Here is a 20,800-nt window from a genome sequence, read left to right on the forward strand (position 1 = left end):
TGAAATATGATTATTTCAAACAATATTATTAAAATAAAACTGGATAACAAGTAGTCATGTTGATCCAATGAAAGATCGTTGATTGAAGTGATCAACATGACTACTTGTAATATTGAAACGCACATACATAGGCCTATAAATCTTATTTATAAATCAACTGTTGGGATTCACCGTGTTTTCGTGTACATCCCGTAAGCAGGACACCCCCACCCCCGAAAGCTATATCGCTCCGTTCAATCAATGGTTAGACAGTGAACATATCGGGATTGGATTAATCTTTGTCATATTTTAACAAAGCTAAGTTAAGAGGTACTGAATTAATATTACTTTAAAACTGTTGAATGATTGTATATAGATATATAAAGAATCGAGGGAGGGAAACAAACGAGAGAGAGGGAAAGGAGAAAGAGATACATAATATATATATACATGTATTGTATTCTATATTCTTTTCTACACAATCCCAGAGCTGTTTTGACGGTTAGAAATATACACATTTCAAAATCTGCTGAGACGGATAGAGCAGGAAGCATTCGACCTACATGTATTAATGACAGGTTGTATTTGCAAATAAATCATTATAATGACCATATAATTTGCAAAATGCTGACTTTAAATGAGACTATAGAAACCCCTGTAACATAAATATTTGTCAATAGCCTGCTCCGATTAAAAAAATTATCATACTCGGAACATGCTCTAGCGTATCGAATCAGAGACATAAACACTACATGCATGCGATAATGGAATATTGCTACATAAATATGGGAAGTTGACGATGGAAAAGCTGAAGTTCTCCCGTTTGTTACAACACAAGGAATGACCGTTGTTTTAAAAGAATATTATAAAATGGAGAAAATGAGTAGAATACAATTGCTGTTGTGCATTTCATAATAGAACTTGATTGTCACGAGCTAATATCACGTTTCATGTCCAGGTAGCCATGCCGCCTATCTATCTTATCAGTCTTTTATAATATTGATACGAATACTGAAAGGTTGTGTTCAGCATGGCTATCATAAAGTTTCTTGCACCAGTATTACTTCTTTCGGGTTTGTATTCCTTCTACGAATATTTTTTTTGTATATTTATATATTTCAAATCTTGCTGAATTTAAATTTTGAAAAAATAACAAGAACAATATTGATTTGTCTACAGTAAGCAGTGCCCAATTCTTCAATTTCAACACCTGTTCCAGCATTCTAAAAGAGGATTGCTTTAAATACGGCAATGATCCGCAATGTGGCTCTAATGGAGTGACCTACCGAAACAGGTAATTAGTGTGTTATACTTATATCAGTTTAGGGATATCTTATGGTCAGAGTAAGTTATTCCGGTCTTGAGGACTTAAAAAGGGACTGGTTCGCATTTTTAAAAAACCATATTTTTCATTTTTGATGTTAAACATCTAAAATATAACTCATTTAATGTTGACAGCCAAAATTTTTACATTCTGAATGTAAGAGTAAAAGGAATATTTTAGCCTTAAATCTGTGTTATGTAAACAAAGACTTGAGTTTTTTATGTTTACAAACAAACTTTTGAAATGTTAATTTTGTAATTTAAAGCATCTTAATTTTGCACAGTCACAAATATAACTTTTAGATGACACAATTTACATAAAGAATACTTAAATGTGATAAATATAATGAACTTAGATCGATATATATCCATTTCTTTGAAAAACTTCGTAGAAAATAACATACCGCCATCTTTGTTTACAAAACAAATAAATGAGCTTCACCTTGGTTTTTTTTATGAAACCTTATAAACACATTAAACAGTAGATTTTGACCCTTAAAAGTTTGGGGAGAAATCATGAATCATTCCTTTTAAAAGAAAAAGCCTACATTGCGAGGGGATGTCCCATCTTGCTATCGAAGCTAATTGAATATCTCTCTATAATGATCGTGCAGTTATGAAGTCCCTATTCCAAACTACAGAACTCCACACCTGTGTAAATGCCAGCGTACCAGAGACATTACTGTACATAGATAAAGTTATCACACGTGTACTTCTGTGCTCATCGCTCAGATTTCTATGCTGTGATATGATATTAGATTTGTATGGTATGCTAATGTTTGAAAGCCTATTAGTATCATTAAAAATCACTTTCCACTACCTCGGAATTACGAGAAAGGATATTTTAATTACGAGAAAACATTAGTGTAATTGCATATTTATTGGTATATACATGTAGTAAAAAAAATCCAAACTTATCTTAACAAGTCTCATTTATATTTGCGATATGTGGATGAGTACCTGATGCTACATATACCTTGGTAATGGTGAAGGTTTGTGTCGGTACATATTTCCATGGTCTGTATCTTTCTCTCTATCTCTGTTGTTGATGTCCAGGTATCACAAGAATACAGATATATGGAAAACACCAAGGAGCGCAACAGTTTGATCTATGAGATGAGGACTATGTTCTTATCGTCCCAGATGGTCTTGAGTTTACTGAGCGCTGCTGTGGTCTGAGCTACCCGTAAGCGTATTTCAGGCATGGATCCTTCATCTTTGACTATGGCTTCCACATATTTTAAGTTTTGAACGGTTTACAGTTTCTCTTCACTGACCCTGATGTTACTGCTGATGCAGTTGGTGTTGTTGGTCATCAGTATGGTCTTCTCTGCACTGATCTGCATGTCGTAGGCTGCAGAGGTCTTGCCAATGCGCTCCACCAAGTTAGCTAACTCTGGTTCCGTGCCTGCCAGACCGTCTATGTCATTGGTAAAACAGGTTTGTGATTGTCCTGCCACCAATGCTGACTGTCCCTTTGTGATCCAGAGATATTTTAAAGGGGGTGGGTTAGAGCAAACAACCTTGTCTCATTCCGCCTTTAGTTCTAAAACAGTCTCCTGTGCTTCCATTGAAGCAAACTGCACTGGTAGCCTTGTCATATAGATTGTTAATCACATTGGCATTGATGTTGTACAACCTCATAGTGGCCCAGATTGCTGCATGCCACATCTTGTAGAATGCCTTGTTGGTGTTGGAGATATCTCTCGCAAAGTATCCTGAGGTTGTTGATCTGTTCTGTAGTGCTGCATCCTGGATTTATCAGCGATGATCTTTTCTACTTCTGGCTTTAGACTATTCAGAATGATCTTTAGCATGATTTTGCCTGGGAGGCAAATGAGGCTGATGGTGCAGAAATTCTGGCATATCTGTAATTTGCCTTTCTTGGGAAGGATGATGACTAGAGACTGAGTTCATGGTGTAGGTCATTCTCCTTTCTGCCAGATTTTGTCGCAGATGATTAGTAAGGTGTCGGCCATGGGTTCTCCCCCTGTCTGTACTATTTCTCCCCCTGTCTGTACCAGTTCTCCCCCTGTCTGTACCAGTTCTCCCCCTGTCTGTACTAGTTCTCCCCCTGTCTGTACCAGTTCTCCCCCTGTCTGTACCAGTTCTCCCCCTGTCTGTACCAGTTCTCCCTCTGTCTGTACTAGTTCTCCCCCTGTCTGTACTAGTTCTCCCCCTGTCTGTACCCGTTCTCCCTCTGTCTGTACTAGTTCTCCCCCTGTCTGTACTAGTTCTCCCCCTGTCTGTACCCGTTCTCCCTCTGTCTGTACTAGTTCTCCCCCTGTCTGTACTAGTTCTCCCCCTGTCTGTACTAGTTCTTCCCCTGTCTGTACTAGTTCTCCCCCTGTCTGTACTAATTCTCCCCCTGTCTGTACCAGTAGTTCTCCCCGTGTCTGTACTAGTTCTCCCTCTGTCTGTACTAGTTCTCCCCCTGTCTGTACCAGTTCTCCCCGTGTCTGTACTAGTTCTCCCTCTGTCTGTACTAGTTCTTAGTTTCCCCCTGTCTGTACCAGTTCTCCCCTGTCTGTACCAGTTCTCCCCCTGTCTGTACCAGTTCTCCCTCTGTCTGTACTAGTTCTCCCCCTGTCTGTACTAGTTCTCCCCTGTCTGTACCAGTTCTCCCCCTGTCTGTACTAGTTCTCCCCCTGTCTGTACCAGTTCTCCCCCTGTCTGTACCAGTTCTCCCCCTGTCTGTACTAGTTCTCCCCCTGTCTGTACTAGTTCTGCTGGGATATTATCCACTTTTGCTTACTTTCCGCTTTTCAGCGATTTCACTGCTGCTTCCACTTCTTCGCAGAGGGTGGGGTGGTTATCGTTGTTAGTTGCAGGAGGACTTCTGGGTATCCTGTGGCTCTGTAGCTGTCTTTGTTGTTCTTGAGCTCTACCCGTTTGTCAAGGATGTCATCTGTGACCCAAGGCTTCTTAACTGGGAGGTATTTGCCAATACTGTGTCAGTCAACATTTCCATGTCCATGTCGGAGTCTAAGATGGACAGTGCTGCAAACACCCCTTCTATCATTGCTTGGAAGATCTCCACAACCTCAGGGTCCTTCAGATTTTCAGGTTAAATCAGATTCTTGTGTGGCTCTGTTTTTTCACCTTCTTCAAATGTAGCTTGAAGGTCATCATGACAAGCTCATGGACCCTTCCAATGTCGGTTCCCAAGAAGCTTCGGATCTTGGCAATATGCATGCTTGATCTGAATCGCTTCCTACAAGTCTTCTACATCGTCATCGTGATATTTCATATTTTTTCTGTTTTCCAACTTTAATCAGCAGAGAAAGTACACAAAATGAGCAAAGGTGAAACAGTTCATCACGTGACCTACTATTACCCGATATTGGATGAATTGTTTCCCGGTCATGTGACGAACTGTTTCCTGGTCACGTGAAAAAATATTGCCCGATTAGCAGATTAGGTAATAAAACAATTATTTCATGTCTACAAATGTACTAGGGAAACAGTCAAAACTATTGCTCCTTGGTAATGACGAAGATCCGGGAAACTGTTGTTCTCGGCCTACAACCTCTGACAACAGTTTCCCGAGTCTTCGCCACTACCTCGGGACAATAGTTTGGACTGTTCCCGAATAGGCATGAAATAATTGCATACTGTTCAAAATCATCTTAATAATTTGGATGAGGATATTTTCATTTTCATTGCTCATTAGCCAGATTAGTTTTTAATCACTGTCCATCTTCACAAAATTCTTACATGATTTGTCTATCATCTGATATAAAATAACCCTTTCTTTTTTTACATGACTATACGAGAATTAAAAAAAATGTTTTTTATCATCCACTGAGTTTTTGTTGCATCTAAGACAATATTTTTCATGCCGAGGAATCCTTTGGTAAGGTCCCCTTTCAATGTTAAGTCTATAAACTGATATATGAAAACGTTAGACTTCTCCTTCCTCAAATTTTTTGAATAATTCTCAAAACCAACGTGTCCCGTAGGGATCCGGTTTAGAATAGGTCCTCAGTACTACCCCTTGCCTGTCGTATGAGACGACTACGTGGGGCGGTCCTTCGGATGAGACCGCAAAAACCGAGCATAAGCCAAAATTTTACAACCCTTCACCAGCAATTTAACGACAAAGGGGACATGAATTGTACATTCGGGATTTCTGCACCCATGGGGCCTTAGGGGAGGGGCAAAAACTGCCAAAAGTGTCGATTTTTCAAAAGTCTTCTCTACCACCACACATGTAGAAGAAAAACTACATTAATGCATAATGATGTAGAGTAGGAAGGCCTCTACAATATTGTAAATTCCATGATCCCCAGGGCAGAGCTTCTGACCCCAAGGTGGGGGTCAAAACTTAGTATTATATAGTGTATATCTGTAAAACATTTAAATAATAAATGCTATTGATACTAAATAGATATTTAGAAGGAGTAGATCACCTTTTACCAAAATTGTAACTTTCGTGATCCTAAGGAGGGGTAACGGTTTTGGTTCCAGTGTGGGGCCAGAATTGTTATAGTGTTTATTGTCTTAATCATTTGAAATACTTCTTCAAGTTTGTTGATACAGAATAAAAACTAAGTGCATACTTAGGAAAATCAGGAACAGATGAATTTTGCATCCTTAGGGTTTTGATTCCAGGAAGGCCGTTGTATTGTTTAATGTCCCACCCATGATTTTTTTTACTCACATGGATACGTCACCATTGCCGGTGAAGGGATGCAAAATTTTGACCTATGCTCGGTACTTACGACCTTTGAGCAGAAAGGGATATTTATCGTGCCACACCAAATTAGTCTTATCGTGTTAATGTTACATATATCATATTATGTAAAGTCTTTCATCAGTATAGTCACTTTCAGGGACATTTAAGTTTTTTAAAGAACATATCTTTTTTATGCTGTTGCTAAATATTAAAATTTAGCTTTGATATTCAGAACAGGAAATTTGTTTTCCAGATTTCGTAGCCCTTGGCATTAGTGATACTTTTAATTAATACGCAGGTAACCGATAAGGCCTGTAGGCCTCTTGTTAAACTTATATGCTCTTATAAAGGGATATCTTTAACTCCATTAATATTGGTGATAAAAAAGTTTATAGAACCAAACCATGATCGTGTTCCCTTTTGTAATGGAATATGACGAACTTTAAAGTTTATCAGAGAAGCCTGGTGTTACAGCGGAATCTGGATCTAGATCTGGATCTTCCACGGTCAGGAAGGGGAATGTTCAAAATGTTATGTATCACCTTCTTGATATTTCCTGACAATATCGAGATTCCACTTGTTGAGAGGTAATATTTGTCGTCTGCCAGGTATTCAGGGCTTGGATTACCATTCATCAACATATCCTCACAGCACACAGTGGTTTGATCGACCGAGAATTTCTGTTTAATTAGTGGGCGTTGGTTTGATGAAGTAAGTCGTCTGCTCTGGGTGTGGTCATGGATATTACCATGACAATACATGTATTCTCCCATTTGTTTTTCACTGCCTGAATAAGGATTTCAAGGTTTTCAACATACACTAGTGGTTCCATTCTTGTTAGATCGTTTGTGAGAGAGTGAAGGGCTACGATGTCGGGTTGCTCAATGCAGGACAAGATGTGATTTGTCGTCTTCAAAGTGTATTTTATCACTTTCGTGACGTTCACAACTGGTGTGAGTTTATTCTCCAAAATTCCCTTTATACTGGATGTACCAATTAACAATACGTCTGGGGTATATGCTCTTCCATCACCATATCTTGCACGTGCAATTTGTCATTGTTCTTCACGTGGAAGATTGCCAGCAGCATCTGAATATGACCGAGGATTATCCATTTGTTTTGGGATTTTTTTCTTTGGAAATGTTGAGCATAGTACACATTTCCTGCACCTGTTCTAGATTTAGAAGAGAATTTTTTGTTGTTTCTTTCTAAATTTAACAGTCTCTTGTAGATCCTTATGTAACTCTCGGATGTTTCTTCTAATTTCAACAGCTTCTTTTCGATTCTCTCGAGTTTTGTTTCTTCTTCATTTATCAGTTTCTTGTCCACTTTTGAGTACAACTCTCAATCACCCGAGTGCAGTGGTCAGAATTCTGGTTTATAAGTTTAACTACACTATCTATGCCATGTTCAAGTTTTCCAATAGTTTCCATCATACAACAGTGGCGGATTTAAGGGGGCTCAGCCGGGGCGCGCCCCTTCTAAAAGTTTCAAATTTAAGGTAAATCATGGTATCTTGTTCAGAAAAATGTACTAAACAATAAAAGAAGCAATAATTTCTTCCATTCCCGGAGAAATAAATGACAAAATCTTCTGATTTCTTGAATTACTTTATTGGGAGAACTTAATTTTTTTTCTAAAAACCCTTAAAATTTGCGTCATTTTACTAATTTCACCTGATCAAAAATGATAGAAAAATGATTTAAACAAGAAACATATTTCAAGCCCTTTAAAATCCAGGAGCTTCCGGGGGCTTCGCCCCCTGGCCCGCACAAAGGCTTCGCCCTGGTCCCACTCGGGGCCTCAAGGCACCCCCAGACCCCCTGCCTCTTAAAGTGGCGCCCCCAGTAACCGCAATTCCTGGATCCGCCCCTGTACAATTTTCAATTATTATTTTTGCAATGGACTCATCTATGTTACCAATCCGATCGTTTACATCTTGCTCAATAGTGTCACTGACATCAAGTTTCGGCACTGTGGTGACAGAAGGATCATCTTGGATGGAGACGCGGGTTTTCTCAAATGTTGAATGTTCGTCAATTTGGCGAGACAAACTTTTTCTTAAAATTTGTTTTAGTATGGAAAAAATGTTTGTCTATACAGGTGTTTTGATCCTATATGTATGCGAGTATGCAAGCGGATCTAAGATCTAATTTAATTAGATTGGAAATACGTTGAACAATCATAAAAATCATCTACACGGACCATTGAAAGGTAATGTGAGAAATGATTTACCAGGGTCATCAAATTTCAGATAAAAGTTTTAAACTGAATATGGTGATTTCATGAGTATATATAAAAATATTACTTCATTGCAGATGTGATTTCTCCAAAGCCCACTGTGAACAGAATAGTGTCCACATTGCATCGCATTCTGCATGCCCAGCCACCACAGTGCCCCCTGGTGCCTCGTCCACCAGTAATCCAGTAGCAAGCACATTGGCTCCTATTCTACAAGGAAGCGAGGCTGTCCTGGACTTCTTCTGTTTGAACATTGCCTTCAGACCTTGTGATGCAGTTCACACCCCAGTGTGTGGCAACGACACGACCACATACCCTAACCCGTACGTTTTAGTTGTTTAGCTAAATCCAGTCTCTACCAGGGGGCGCTGCTAGAGTTTCAATTTCCCACAGAGGAGAATACGATGCTTGTGTAACTTCTATAGTAGAGACTGAGGAACATCTTGTTCATTATAAGAGTATACATTGATTCTAATTAAAACTAATGATTCTAATATAAGAGAACCATATAAGTGGAATTATTAGCGAGACACAAATTTAGCGACCTTTCCATGAAATGGGTATATATACATTTAGCGAGAGCTAATTTTAGCGGCTTTATATCTATTACCTGTGATAAGAAATAAATAGTTAGCGATATTCAATTTTAGCGATCTCATCACTCTCTCTAACAATGCCATCATTAAATCCTCGCTACAATTCTGTTTATAAATACGGCATTAATTTTACAATTATGGCTGCTTAACTGCCAGAAATTGTAAATCTATCATAATTCCAGGCGTAGACAAGAAATATAGAACAAGAAATGGAAGGATTTCATTTTTAGGTCTACCGAGTCACTCTATTGCGATTGGCAGTCATCCGTCGTGTGTTAACATTTGGCAGAAGGTTAATTCTGTATATTGCAGAGATATTGCGTGTATGGCTATAAAAAGCACGCATCTTTATACCAAAATTGTAAAATTCCTTTTCCCTTTGCCATGGGTTTCAGACCTTAGGGTGTAACTCAGTTTGTCGTTAAGGTCCATTAGCCAAATCATTCATTGCAATATTTAAACATAATTTTCACGAACAAAGTAGTCACATTGCTTAAAAATGTGAGTTCTGTCTATTTGATAATTTTGAAAATAGCGTTTTATACATTTTCGTAAAGGATTTAGCGTTACTGAAATTTTGCGTACAAAACGGAAATTGTAGAGTAATTTATTTTGTAGGTCAAATATTTGCGGAAAATAAGTATGTTCGTAGGACAAGATTTTGTGAATGGATAGATACAGTGAAACCTGTTTAATCCGACATGCACTGTCGGGATACACAGTGTTTCGGAATAAACAGCGTACAAACAATGAAAATATGAAATTGAGAATGAAAATAATAGTCCAGTGAAACGGATTGTACAGGTGTCGGGTTAGGCAGTTTCCACTGTAGTGCTCTTTATACTCGAAGTTCATTTTTACTGATATGTGGAGAATGACAGGGTAATTAATTATCCACAGTAACTTTCGAATAATGAGCAGTGGTTTATAAAGCATGAATTCTGTTACAGGTGCGAGTTTGAGAAAACTAGATGCACACACCGCTCTCTTCACATAGTACACTATGGAACTTGCAGCGACGATCCATTCAATCCTTGAAGAGTTAACCTTGTGTCAGTTATCTTAATATTCAAATAAACGATACATCCCATGTGTGGAATTCATAATTCGGTAGCATTTCGTTTATAAACAATTTACGGGAATTATACCAAGATAAACTTGCATCTTCCTGCATAATGATACATATTTTTGTATACTAATATTTGAAATAAAAGGACATTAAGATGATTTGGGGGTGGGTGGGTGGGTGGGTTAGTACTTTGGACAGAAGCTGATCTAGGGGTCAGAAGTTGGTCTAGAGGCCATGCTTTGACTCTGCATCATATTTAAAATGAATAAGAGGTCATCAGAAAAATCATATATGAAACACTATGTACAATGACCAATGGCACAAACAAAGTCATTGCCCATTAATTATTTTCGGAATGACCCTTCTCTTCTGCAGGACGAAAGGCAGAAATATGGATCTAAGGTAAGGGATGATTGCGATAATGTCCAACAATTAAAGAAACAAGAGGAAGATTGGGAGGTATCACGTGATTCATCAAATTATCATAACTAACATAAAGTGTTTAATTTTACAGAATTAATGTGACTAAATACATTTCTAGTAATCTAGGTTTTAGTTCATATTGCGTTTTTATCGGGATTTTTCTATTCGTAATTCATTTCACAGGAAAGGAGAACGTCTTTTGTGATGATGCAAAACGTGCATCCGGCTTATAGAATGTTAAATGGCGAGCGGGCGTGCCTACTTTTAATAGGGTGTCTACTTTGTATAATCAACCCCTCTAACACCTCTAATTTGACATTCCTCAAACTTTGTACAGTTGTTATGGACACATTGAAGATGTGCATGTGTCTTTTTGAAAGTGACCAGACGTTTTTTTTTACGAACATGTAGTTGTGTCATTTTTTAAGTATATATGTATATATTGAATAGACGGTACCTATTTTGTGTAATCAACTCCTCTCACACCTCTAACTTGACATTCCTCAAACTTTTTACAGTTATTATGGAAGCATTGAAGATGTGCACGTGTCTTTTTGGAAGTGATCGGACATTCTTCAAATTTTTTTTTACATGGAGTTGAACTTTATTATTTTATACACCCGTCTTTAGACAGGACATATTATCGTATGTCGATCGTGTCCGTCCGTCCCGCTTCGTAACTCGAATACTATGAGATCTAGAATCATCAATGTGCATCTACATAGAAATGTAAATTGTAGCTAAAATTAGGTCATTAAATCTTTTAAAATGGTAAGTGTTTAAAAAAAACACCCAACAAATGTTGTAAGGGAGGTAATCCCTATATATGTTAGAGAGTACATGTAATACGCCCTTTGGAGAACTCTTGTACATAGTAAGGTGCAAAGCAACTTGTTTACAGGCGGGAGTGGGACAAATATTTATCACTGCGTAAGTGAATCTGCTCAGTAAGTTTATCATACGCAGTTTCATCCCCCGATTTCAACTGACATACAAACTAAGTAAATAATGAGTATTCAAGGAGTAATTAAATACTTGGAATTCTTATTAGATCACGTTATTTTGTTGCACCTACCTATCACATCTACCGGTAGGAATTTACTTGCAAATATGGCATTGTATTCATGTTTCCATATTAGTGAAACATTTCTTTTGATAGTATTTTATATTTCCTACATCAAATATTTAAAAAGAAGTCGGTTTTAATATATTTTATCATCTTTCTCACTGACGGTAGGTCCACTTTGTCCCACTTAGCATTCAAAGTTCCACTAAATGTACCTCCTACACAGGAGAGCTCTAATATCGAAACTGGCGTATTCAGTAACCCAGTTCAAAAATCATTATATCAAGAAATACAATTTTAAAGATAAAGTGTAGCTACATAACATTAATATGAATCCTTATTTTGTTTCTAACATTAATAATATAAATGCAAGGTGAAGATAACGAACAGTGATCAATCTCATAACTCCTACAAGCAATACAAAATAGATAGTTGGGCAAACACGGACCCCTGGACACACCAGAGGTGGGATCAGGTGCCTAGGAGGAGTAAGCATCCCCTGTTGACCGGTCACACCCGCCGTGAGCCCCATATTCTGATCAGGTAAACGGAGTTATCCGCAGTCAAATCAGTGTGCCAAGAACGGCTTAACAATCGGTATGAAACACGTCAGACAGCATTTGACCCAATGCGAGGTTGTATTGACGAACTAGATCTTTATAACGACCATAGAATTTGCGAAATGCTGACTTCAATCGAGACTGTTGAAATCCCTGTACCATCAACTTGTTTGTCAGTAGCTTACCTCGATTTAAAAACTGACTATACCCAGAACAAGCTCTTGCATATCGAATCAGTTGAGATATATAAACACCATATGCAGGTGATAATGGAATATTGCTAAATAAATGTGGGAAGTTGAATGTATGTAAATTTGCAAAGGCTTAACAAGGACATCACAAAACAGATGGAGGAATTGGTAAGTTACGACTGTAAGTAGACCTTTTGTCATCCTCTCAGTCCTCATGAAGAGCTGTAGGATGTTCACGCTGACAAACACTACAGGTAACCTTCTTTGAATATTTTTGAAAGTCATGCCTTTGAATTTCACAGCACTTCAAGCATACTGTCTTTGATCGTAAGAATTGTCGGCGTTTTTCAATAACCATAGAGCGAAAAGCACGGCACTGATTGAGAGTGTGGTTCGAGCTCTCATGATAAGGACAAGACACTAGCTTAGTATGCGATTCAGTCTCCTTAGCATCCCTATCAAGTGAAGTCTTTTTAGTGGCTATTTGCTGCACAGTTTGTGTCTTGGGCTTCGACTGCTGACCATTAGATTGTTGTGATTCGTACATAAAGGATGGATTGTTCTTAATCCTTGCCATCTTCTTCACAAACTGCAAGAATTCCCTAAATGGAGGAAATACAGCATGGTGAGTAGTCTGGTATTTTGCAGCCCTGCTTGTCCATTTCTCTTGTAGTGATGGCGGCAGTTTACAAACAATGGGCCTGATCCCTGACGAAGAGTCATAATATGCGAACTCATTGGCATTAATTGGGTCATCTTTTAACGATGCTACTTCCGACAGTAGATCTGCCAACTCGTAAAGTCTCTTGGGATCCTTGACAGTTATCTTTGGAAAGTCACTGATACGCAATTTTAACGCTGATTCTAACGTATCTAGTGTTCCATAATAGCGCTCGGCTTGGATTGTGAGGATTTGCATTACGTATACGAAGAGCAGAAACCTTGGACTTGCTCCCAAGATACCGAATCATGAGGTCAACTTGATCAGTTTCATCCACATCCATATCTCTCATAGATCTCAAAAAGTTAGATTTCCAAACTTGGTAGGATTCAACAGTATCATCAAATTCCCATTTCCGCTTTGACAGCAACTCTTTCTTTAACATGAAGGTGACAAAATCATTGGAGTGATTAGTCGAAGCATGGTGCTGTGAATTACTCAAATCCGAAGAGTCCAGTTGATGAGGAGGTTCGAAATACGTTGTATTTTGTTGCGGGCAAGGGTGAAATGTTGGGCTTCCGGTCTAAGTGTCGAGCCAAAGTTGTCTATTGTGCTTCTGATTCCATTGATACGCCTCTGTTCATCCAAATGACTTTGGGCTAGCTCGGATTTCACAATATTACCATCTAAGGCATCTGCGGCAGCGTCAGCCATGGCAGCCTCCTTTTGAAGAGAGACACGACGAAGCTCAGTCTCGATATCTAAGGCTTTCTTTTTAAGCGAAGCTTCTTCATCCAGAAAATCCATGGCAGCCCTCGCAGCCTCTGCTTTAGCTTGTTTATCCTCTGCACTAACTGACGAACGGTTCGAACGAGATGAGCGATTCGATGGTCTTAAATTAACACTACTGCGAGTATGCAAGGTGAATATAACGAACAGTGATCAATCTCATAACTCCTACAAGCAATACAAAATAGATAGTTGGGCAAACACGGACCCCTGGATACACCAGAGGTGGGATCAGGTGCCTAGGAGGAGTAAGCATCCCCTGTTGACCGGTCACATCCGCCGTGAACCCCATATCCTGATCAGGTAAACGGAGTTATCCGCAGTATGTAGCGAACCGACTTCTAGTCTAGCTTTAGCATGCTCCAGTCGAACCATAGTTCTTTCCACTTGAATACTTTTAAGTGTTTGATCATCCTGAACCCTCTTGTGCAGCTCCAAACTTTCCTTCGTGTAGCACTCATATAAATAGTTAAGATTATGATCTATGAGGTCAAAACACTTTCGCGACTCGGCTTTCAGTCCAATTTCTGTGATGTACGGATCATCACTTTCACTGTAGTTAATGAATGGAGTCACAATTTTCCACTGCTCCTTGATCTGTTGATCAATGTAAAACTTATACGGTACCAATTTTGATGCACCAGATGCGCATTTCGACAAATAATGTCTCTTCAGTGATGCTCAACCGAAATTTGACTCACACGCGACTGGAACTCCTCATACTTCTTTGCTGTTAATACTCTGACACGTTTACTGTGTGCATCTTCTGAAGATTCCAACTGACGTAAGGCATCAGCTGTAAGACGTTGTATGTTATCCGAGATTGGATCCATTTTGTCTGATTGGCTAATTAAAGTCCTTTTACTGTGCTGGTATAGTAGTGGACGTCACAGCCAGTTAACCAAGAAATAAAGTCCAAAATACGAAATCCACTGTATTTAATGTCCAATTAGAATTACGACCATTAAATCGTATGATGTTCATCGAGTAACTTTATAACAATGTTGTGGTAAAAGGCTGAAAATTAAGAAAAACAATCATAAGAATTTTGACCAAGAATCTGAAAAAACATTGTCATGTACACAGTTCAGCCACATACGTAATACTGATACAAATACTGTATACGTATAAATAACACCCATAATAACTCAAAATACAAAAACATAGTCCAATATTCATAAGAGAATCACTTTTATCGAAGTTACCACGTTAGCAAAATATTTGCAAACAACGAGCATGAAATTAGCAGACGAACTAAATTCCAGAATATTCCACCAATCTCAGTTTACCACTACACAGTATATGCATTCACCTGATGCTTATAAACATTCATAAGAGAATAAATTTAATGAAAAAATATACAAACTGAGTAAAAACTCACACTGTAGTAGGCCAAACTCGACGTGAAAATGTTTGCAGAAATTGTACCATTCAGACGGAAGGTAGCAGGGGACAGTTTCGCACTATAGGCCCGGTAAACGTTTTCAAAAAATGGAAATACCCCATATTTGAAGTGATATTACATGTGTAAAAATGTATACAATAATTTTAGGATGCATGTCAAATGTAGCTGAGTGCTTAATAAAAATGTTGATATACAACATGTAGGTGTCACCATGATTCCTAGCATATAGATGGGTGCAAATACGAAACTAAGACACGTGGTCAGTTGCTGAAGAAATTCCGGTGAAAACATGCAGGGTCCAGCAAAAGGTCTGTAGCTGTGAGGGAAGGTGGATGGCCCCATATGAGAGGTAGATTTTTGAGAAGGGCAGATAGGGTTCTTGATTGTGCACAGTGTCTAAATCCCCATGTTTGGTACTGTGATGGTATGGGGGTGGTGCGGATTAGCCCAAATGAGAGAAAATCAAAGCAAAAAAGGGGAACCTGCTCAGAGCGTGTTTTGTGCACCAGCACCAGTATTTATAGATTACATGTAATTTAGGGTCATAATTTATTAACTACACTAATATGAGATACAAGTATTGACATAAAAGGGAAATATGATTTTTCATTAGTCTGTCATAATCTGACTTTGGTGTATACCCCCTATCCACATGTTTCAAAACCAAAGAAACTGCCCCCTGTCACCGAAGTACAGACTTGCTCAAGTCTCTATGTTGTTTTTATTACTTTATCATTTCGTTCAAATTTTCTGTGTTTCAGAAGTCTAAATATCTGCTCTCTACCATACTTAATGTCACCATTATTAAAAAGTATTAAAGAGAGCAATGATTATTAAACATAGAGACTTGAGCAAGTCTAACCGAAGTAGTAAACAAACCTTTTTTTTTTTTTTTTTTTTTTACATGCTTGTCAATTCGACCCATTACTTATTCGTACCATAAACATCACAGCTTTTACTTGACATTTTTCAGACTTTGTACATTATAATTCCTAATTCGATATGCAAGAGTTGTTCTGTGTATAGTCAGTTTTTAAATCGAGGTAAGCTACTGACAAACAAGTTGATGGTACAGGGATTTCAACAGTCTCGATTGAAGTCAGCATTTCGCAAATTCTATGGTCGTTATAACGATCTGGTTCGTCAATACGACCTCGCATTGGGTCAAATGCTGTCTGACGTGTTTCATACCGATTGTTAAGCCGTTCTTGGCGCACTGATTTTGACTGCGGATAACTCCGTTTACCTGATCAGGATATGTCCAGGGGTCCGTGTTTGCCCAACTATCTATTTTGTATTGCTTGTAGGAGTTATGAGATTGATCACTGTTCGTTATCTTCACCTTGCTATAAGTGCTTCCGTTTTTTGTTTGTTTGTTTTTTATTGAAAAATTCTATATTCAATGTCATTTTACAGTATGTTTTGTAATACTGTCTCTATGATAGAAAACATAATTTAAAGCAACCCAGCCATTTCTGTTCTTATCACGTGACTAAACAATGAGATCTCGTCAGTAGGTCAACGTGGCCGTTAGAGGGTCAATATTTTGAAACTTTCCGAAAACACGGAGGACGACCAGAAGCTGTATGGGGGTAAATAAAGTGACAAATGCTATCGTAAACTATATGCAAAATCGATTAAGCTTGCGTCTTTTGAAAGAGACGTTAAATAATTTGAGGTATAATACCTGAGGAGTGCGCAGAAAAAGCTGCGATGTAAATTGAATTTTTTTTTTTACAACGGATGGGTCTGTAGATCTCTGGTTTATCCATTTGCCCCAGAGAGCTATAATTTTGCAACTGAGGCTGATTTCAAAACAGAAAACGTAATTAGAGGCGAAGTTGAATGAACAATATGAAGGTAGAACAAAAAGAATACACATGCGCAAATGGATTAATAAAAAAAAAAAGAACATCATACCATTAAAATGACCATAGAATTTGCTAAGTGCTGACTTTAAACTATACTCTTGAAACCCCTGTAGCAATAATTTATTTGTCATTATCTTACCTTGATTTAAAATTGATCATACACAGAACATGTACTCGCATTTCGAATTAATTAAAAGAGATAAACACCATATGCAGGTGTTAATGGAATATTGCTACAGAAATTGGGGAAATGATGATGATGAAGCTGAAGTCATCCCGTTTCTCACAAAGTTGAGTTGTTAGTTTGCCGTTAACATCTATGTTCAATAAAATATCCAAATATGAAGACATGGAAGACTCTGTAGCTAGTGTCTTTTATTTCGAGTTTCCTGGGATTATCGAATCAACATATGAATGAAAATTGTTCATAGATAAAACGTAGATATATTTAAATGCTGAGTTTACAGCCACAGCAAGATATTTTTACTTCTCATGTAGAAGCTTTTGAATAACTCTACCGCATGAGAATATAAAAACATGTCAGCTAATAAAGGAGCACAGTTCGTGCCCATTGGAATTCCAACAGACTGTAGGAAGACCAAATCTCCAAAGACCACGTAGATATTGTCAACGAAGAACTCCAGCATCTTTCTGATATCAACTTCAGAGTACTTTTGTGTAGAATCAGAGTGGTGTTTAACAAAGTAATTATTTGAATGACTGGTCACTAGATATGAGTATGTACGTGTTCATTTTTTTTTTATTGAAAAAGCAGCTGTCTATGATGTCAAGAAGCCTAGACTTTAATTTGTCGTTAGGGATGGTCGTGTAAAGTGTTGAAAAGTAATTCGTTTTGATGTTGTTGGTTTGGGAAGAGTTTGGTGATTTCAAATTTACTAAATGTTCTTTGAAATTTTCTAGAATCCACATTTGATTTACTACACTTCTCGCATATGTTATGACACAATATATTTGAAGTTTCTCTTTGAAGAGGAACAAAGATAGGGTTTGCTTGAATATTTACTGGATTCAACAATGTATCGTTGTAAGGTTGTTGTAAAGTTAAAGGAATCCAGTATAGGTACGGTAGCTTATATTCATTTGTCCCATTGACTGGGACATCAGATGTGTCTAAAAGTGAAGCTTTTTTTTTTTAAGAATTTCATCTTTTTAAAGGTAACTTAGAGTATAAGTAGGATTACCAAAAGTGGAATTAATGTCAAGTTTGTATAAAATACAGTTGTAGTAATGAACCTTACAAAGACAATGTTGTTACAGGCCTTGTCAGCTTAAACCAATACATATTTCTCATGTAACCTATACCATTCTTTTATCACTTCTGGTTTACTAAACACTGAAGGATAGATGGTAAGCACTTTTGTTTTGATGTGTCTAATACGGGGCTTTGATATTCCTCTGATACTTTTTATCCAATCTGACAAAATGTCAAGTTCTTTCCCATCGTCTTGTATAATCTTCGACAGAAATCAAAATAGAGATGAAGTTCTATCGCCAATTTCAGGTCGTCACTTTCAACTATATGTCTAGCTAAACTATAGTTGAAGACAAGAACATGTAGGTGGATTATGTATAGGATGGTCTATATCTAGGCACTATAAAGTTTGCTTCGCCTCGGTCAACAATGGTTTTTCGCGGAGTGACAATTTCACACATTACCCTACAACACATTTAATATTTTTATATTATGTAAGGAAGACAGACAACATGATACATTTTATTTTTGATTAGATAAATGGAAAACAGTTTGGCAGCGAGTTATTGTGTTAATTTTGAAATTACGTAGAAACATATTCAAGTCAATTTTTATGACATACAAACAGAAATTCGCAATTAATCCGATTATTCTATCATTTGATATTAATATGAAAGCCTCATTGATATATTCTGCAAGCAAATTTATGTTCAATAATGCCGTATCAAAATGCATAATAATTTTTTTTACACCCTTATATAGACAGAGCGTTTCTCTACACTTCCTTCTGTAATTAACATTTTCTTATCTTAGTTTCTTGCTATATAAAAGTATGTACAATGTAAGTTTGAGTTCAATATATCTATATCTCAATTTGTGTTGTGTTTTCTAATCAATTTTCGAGACACCTAATCAATGTTCGATTTTGTGGCTTTGAGGACGAGCAGGGCGTATCCGCATTTGCTCCTTAGAAAACACGTTATTAGGAAGCCAAAATAATAAACATGTCATTTGCAGTGTATATACATTTCTAGGTTTAGTGCTAGCTATTTTGTATGTATTTAATTATGTAAAACTTTTTCGTTTGTTATGAGGAAGGGACAGGTCGTTCTGAAATTTTTACAATTTAATTGTTCGTGTCGTTGGTCATTTCAGTGCTTTATATAAGATCGTGATAATTCTCGAATAATGTATTTGAAAGTATATAATTATAGTAAACTTGACGTGTATTAAACGCGATGTTAATTTAAAAAATACATTGTGAAAATGATAATTATGAAATCTGTACTTACAATGATTATCTGATCATATAGACATTTAAACCTGGGGGCCCCTGACACCTCCAGTGAGGATTGAGGGAATATTTGTAGATACTTCACCCGGTATGGACTTGTTATACAGGGAGAACGGGAAAACAATCAACAAACGAAAAGAAAACACAATATTACAGTCATAACGGAAAATTGTAGAACATATACATTATGTAGATCTACTCGTATATACATGTACTACGGATATAGATAGGAATTAGAATGGGCATTATTAGAATGTTTGATAAAAACAATGGTAGGGATATGGAATAAAGATATGTATAACATGATAGCAGAGTCATTACTCTACTAAAAGGAGGCATGATATTATGATTAACAAGCTGAGGGAGTTCATTGATGCTCCACTGATTCTGGATTTTTTGTCACAGTCGTCTGCGTAATCACCCATGCACGCGGCATACTGCACCACGTGGGCGATGTAATGCTGCTCGTGAACCCCGTGGAATAGGTGTGACATAGGACCTTGAGCAAATATCCCGACATCCTCTCCGCTGTGAGTCTCGTACTCCATTGGCACGGCAGTTTGTTGAAGGTAGTCATTTGTGTCTGAAATCAATGACATGTCGGATGTAACTACATGTAGTAGATTCCAAAGATAATTGCTTTATTGTTGTGACTGTTGCAAATGTTTGTTAGGTTTTTACGTTAAGGTAGCTTCACCCTCATGTGAATTATCAATATTAATCAAAGTGGAAAAACTGTAATAATTCCCAATTTATATAGTTTAATTCAATTAATACCCAAATAAATGTGTTAGTTGCCACCTATTTAACATAAACAGAAGTATACTAGTATGTCAACATAAGAAAAATCGCACATTTTTATTAAAGGGGAAGGCAACCCAAAACATTTTACATGATAAATGATAGGATTAATTATATGATAAAAATTTGTCATACTATTCTGTCGATATATGGCCAAGATAAGCTTCAGTACCAATTTGAAAACGTTAAAAATTGAAATTCCCGCCATCTATAGAGGCTGCCATGATGTGGAACTCTTTTGTATTCAAGACCACAAAGATCAATAACTTTGACGTCACACCGTCTGTTCCGGTTTTGATAAGATTCTAAGATCATCAAAGATGTGCATGTGGTAGATTTTACGGATAAATAGGATGATGCCTTCCTGCTATGCTGTTAATTGCACTAATGCGAAGGGGAGATGTGAAGAAAGTTTTTTTGTTGTTGAAATTCCTGAACCAATCAAGTCATCTGAAAAGAAAAGACTATGTAAACTGTGGATCCATCCACAGGGGCTAAGCCCGTTTTGGGCCCGAACCCTGTGATACCATAAATATATTTATGGTATCACAGGGTTCGGGCCCAAAACGGGCTTAGCCCCTGTGGATCCATCATTTGCGTAATGACAAGTTGAGGTTCGAGACATCTGTATGAAGAAACG

At 37.5% G+C, this 20,800-nt stretch overlaps 2 protein-coding genes and 1 long non-coding RNA gene across 4 annotated transcripts in view; 1 reads left to right on the forward strand and 2 right to left on the reverse strand.

Moving 5' to 3' along the window:
• The first annotated feature begins 914 nt into the window (after positions 1-914).
• On the forward strand, positions 915-9,907 carry LOC125665913 (agrin-like). Its single transcript, XM_048899254.2, has 4 exons — positions 915-1,052; positions 1,159-1,273; positions 8,299-8,544; positions 9,768-9,907. Exons 1-4 carry the CDS (start codon positions 1,010-1,012, stop codon positions 9,853-9,855), a joined length of 492 nt encoding a protein of 163 aa, XP_048755211.1. The 5' UTR covers positions 915-1,009; the 3' UTR covers positions 9,856-9,907.
• Positions 9,908-11,508: 1,601 nt separating this feature from the next.
• LOC130050095 (uncharacterized) lies at positions 11,509-15,873 on the reverse strand. Its single transcript, XR_008798492.1, has 2 exons — positions 14,958-15,873; positions 11,509-14,593 (listed from the first exon to the last, which is right to left on the reverse strand). It is a non-coding gene; the product is annotated as an uncharacterized LOC130050095 (long non-coding RNA).
• A 2,701-nt stretch (positions 15,874-18,574) lies between these two features.
• Positions 18,575-20,800, reverse strand: part of LOC125656307 (alkaline phosphatase, tissue-nonspecific isozyme-like) — a 33,263-nt gene continuing 31,037 nt past the window's right edge. For both annotated transcript variants that reach the window (XM_048886924.2, XM_048886930.2), the window contains exon 9: positions 18,575-19,942. In XM_048886924.2, coding sequence (XP_048742881.1) covers positions 19,677-19,942 — 266 coding nt within the window. In that variant the 3' untranslated portion in view covers positions 18,575-19,676. The remainder of the gene's footprint in view (positions 19,943-20,800) is intronic.

This window comes from Ostrea edulis, chromosome 1, assembly GCF_947568905.1.
Source record: "Ostrea edulis chromosome 1, xbOstEdul1.1, whole genome shotgun sequence".
Lineage (NCBI taxonomy): Eukaryota > Metazoa > Mollusca > Bivalvia > Ostreida > Ostreidae > Ostrea > Ostrea edulis.

Bases quoted from the DNA above. Each gene is read 5' to 3' on its own strand.
- LOC125665913 (XM_048899254.2), top strand. From the start codon at position 1,010: ATGGCTATCATAAAGTTTCTTGCACCAGTATTACTTCTTTCGG. The intron at 1,053-1,158 runs GTTTGTATTCCT...ATTTGTCTACAG, and splicing joins ACCAGTATTACTTCTTTCGG to TAAGCAGTGCCCAATTCTTC. The intron at 8,545-9,767 runs GTACGTTTTAGT...ATTCTGTTACAG, and splicing joins ACGACCACATACCCTAACCC to GTGCGAGTTTGAGAAAACTA.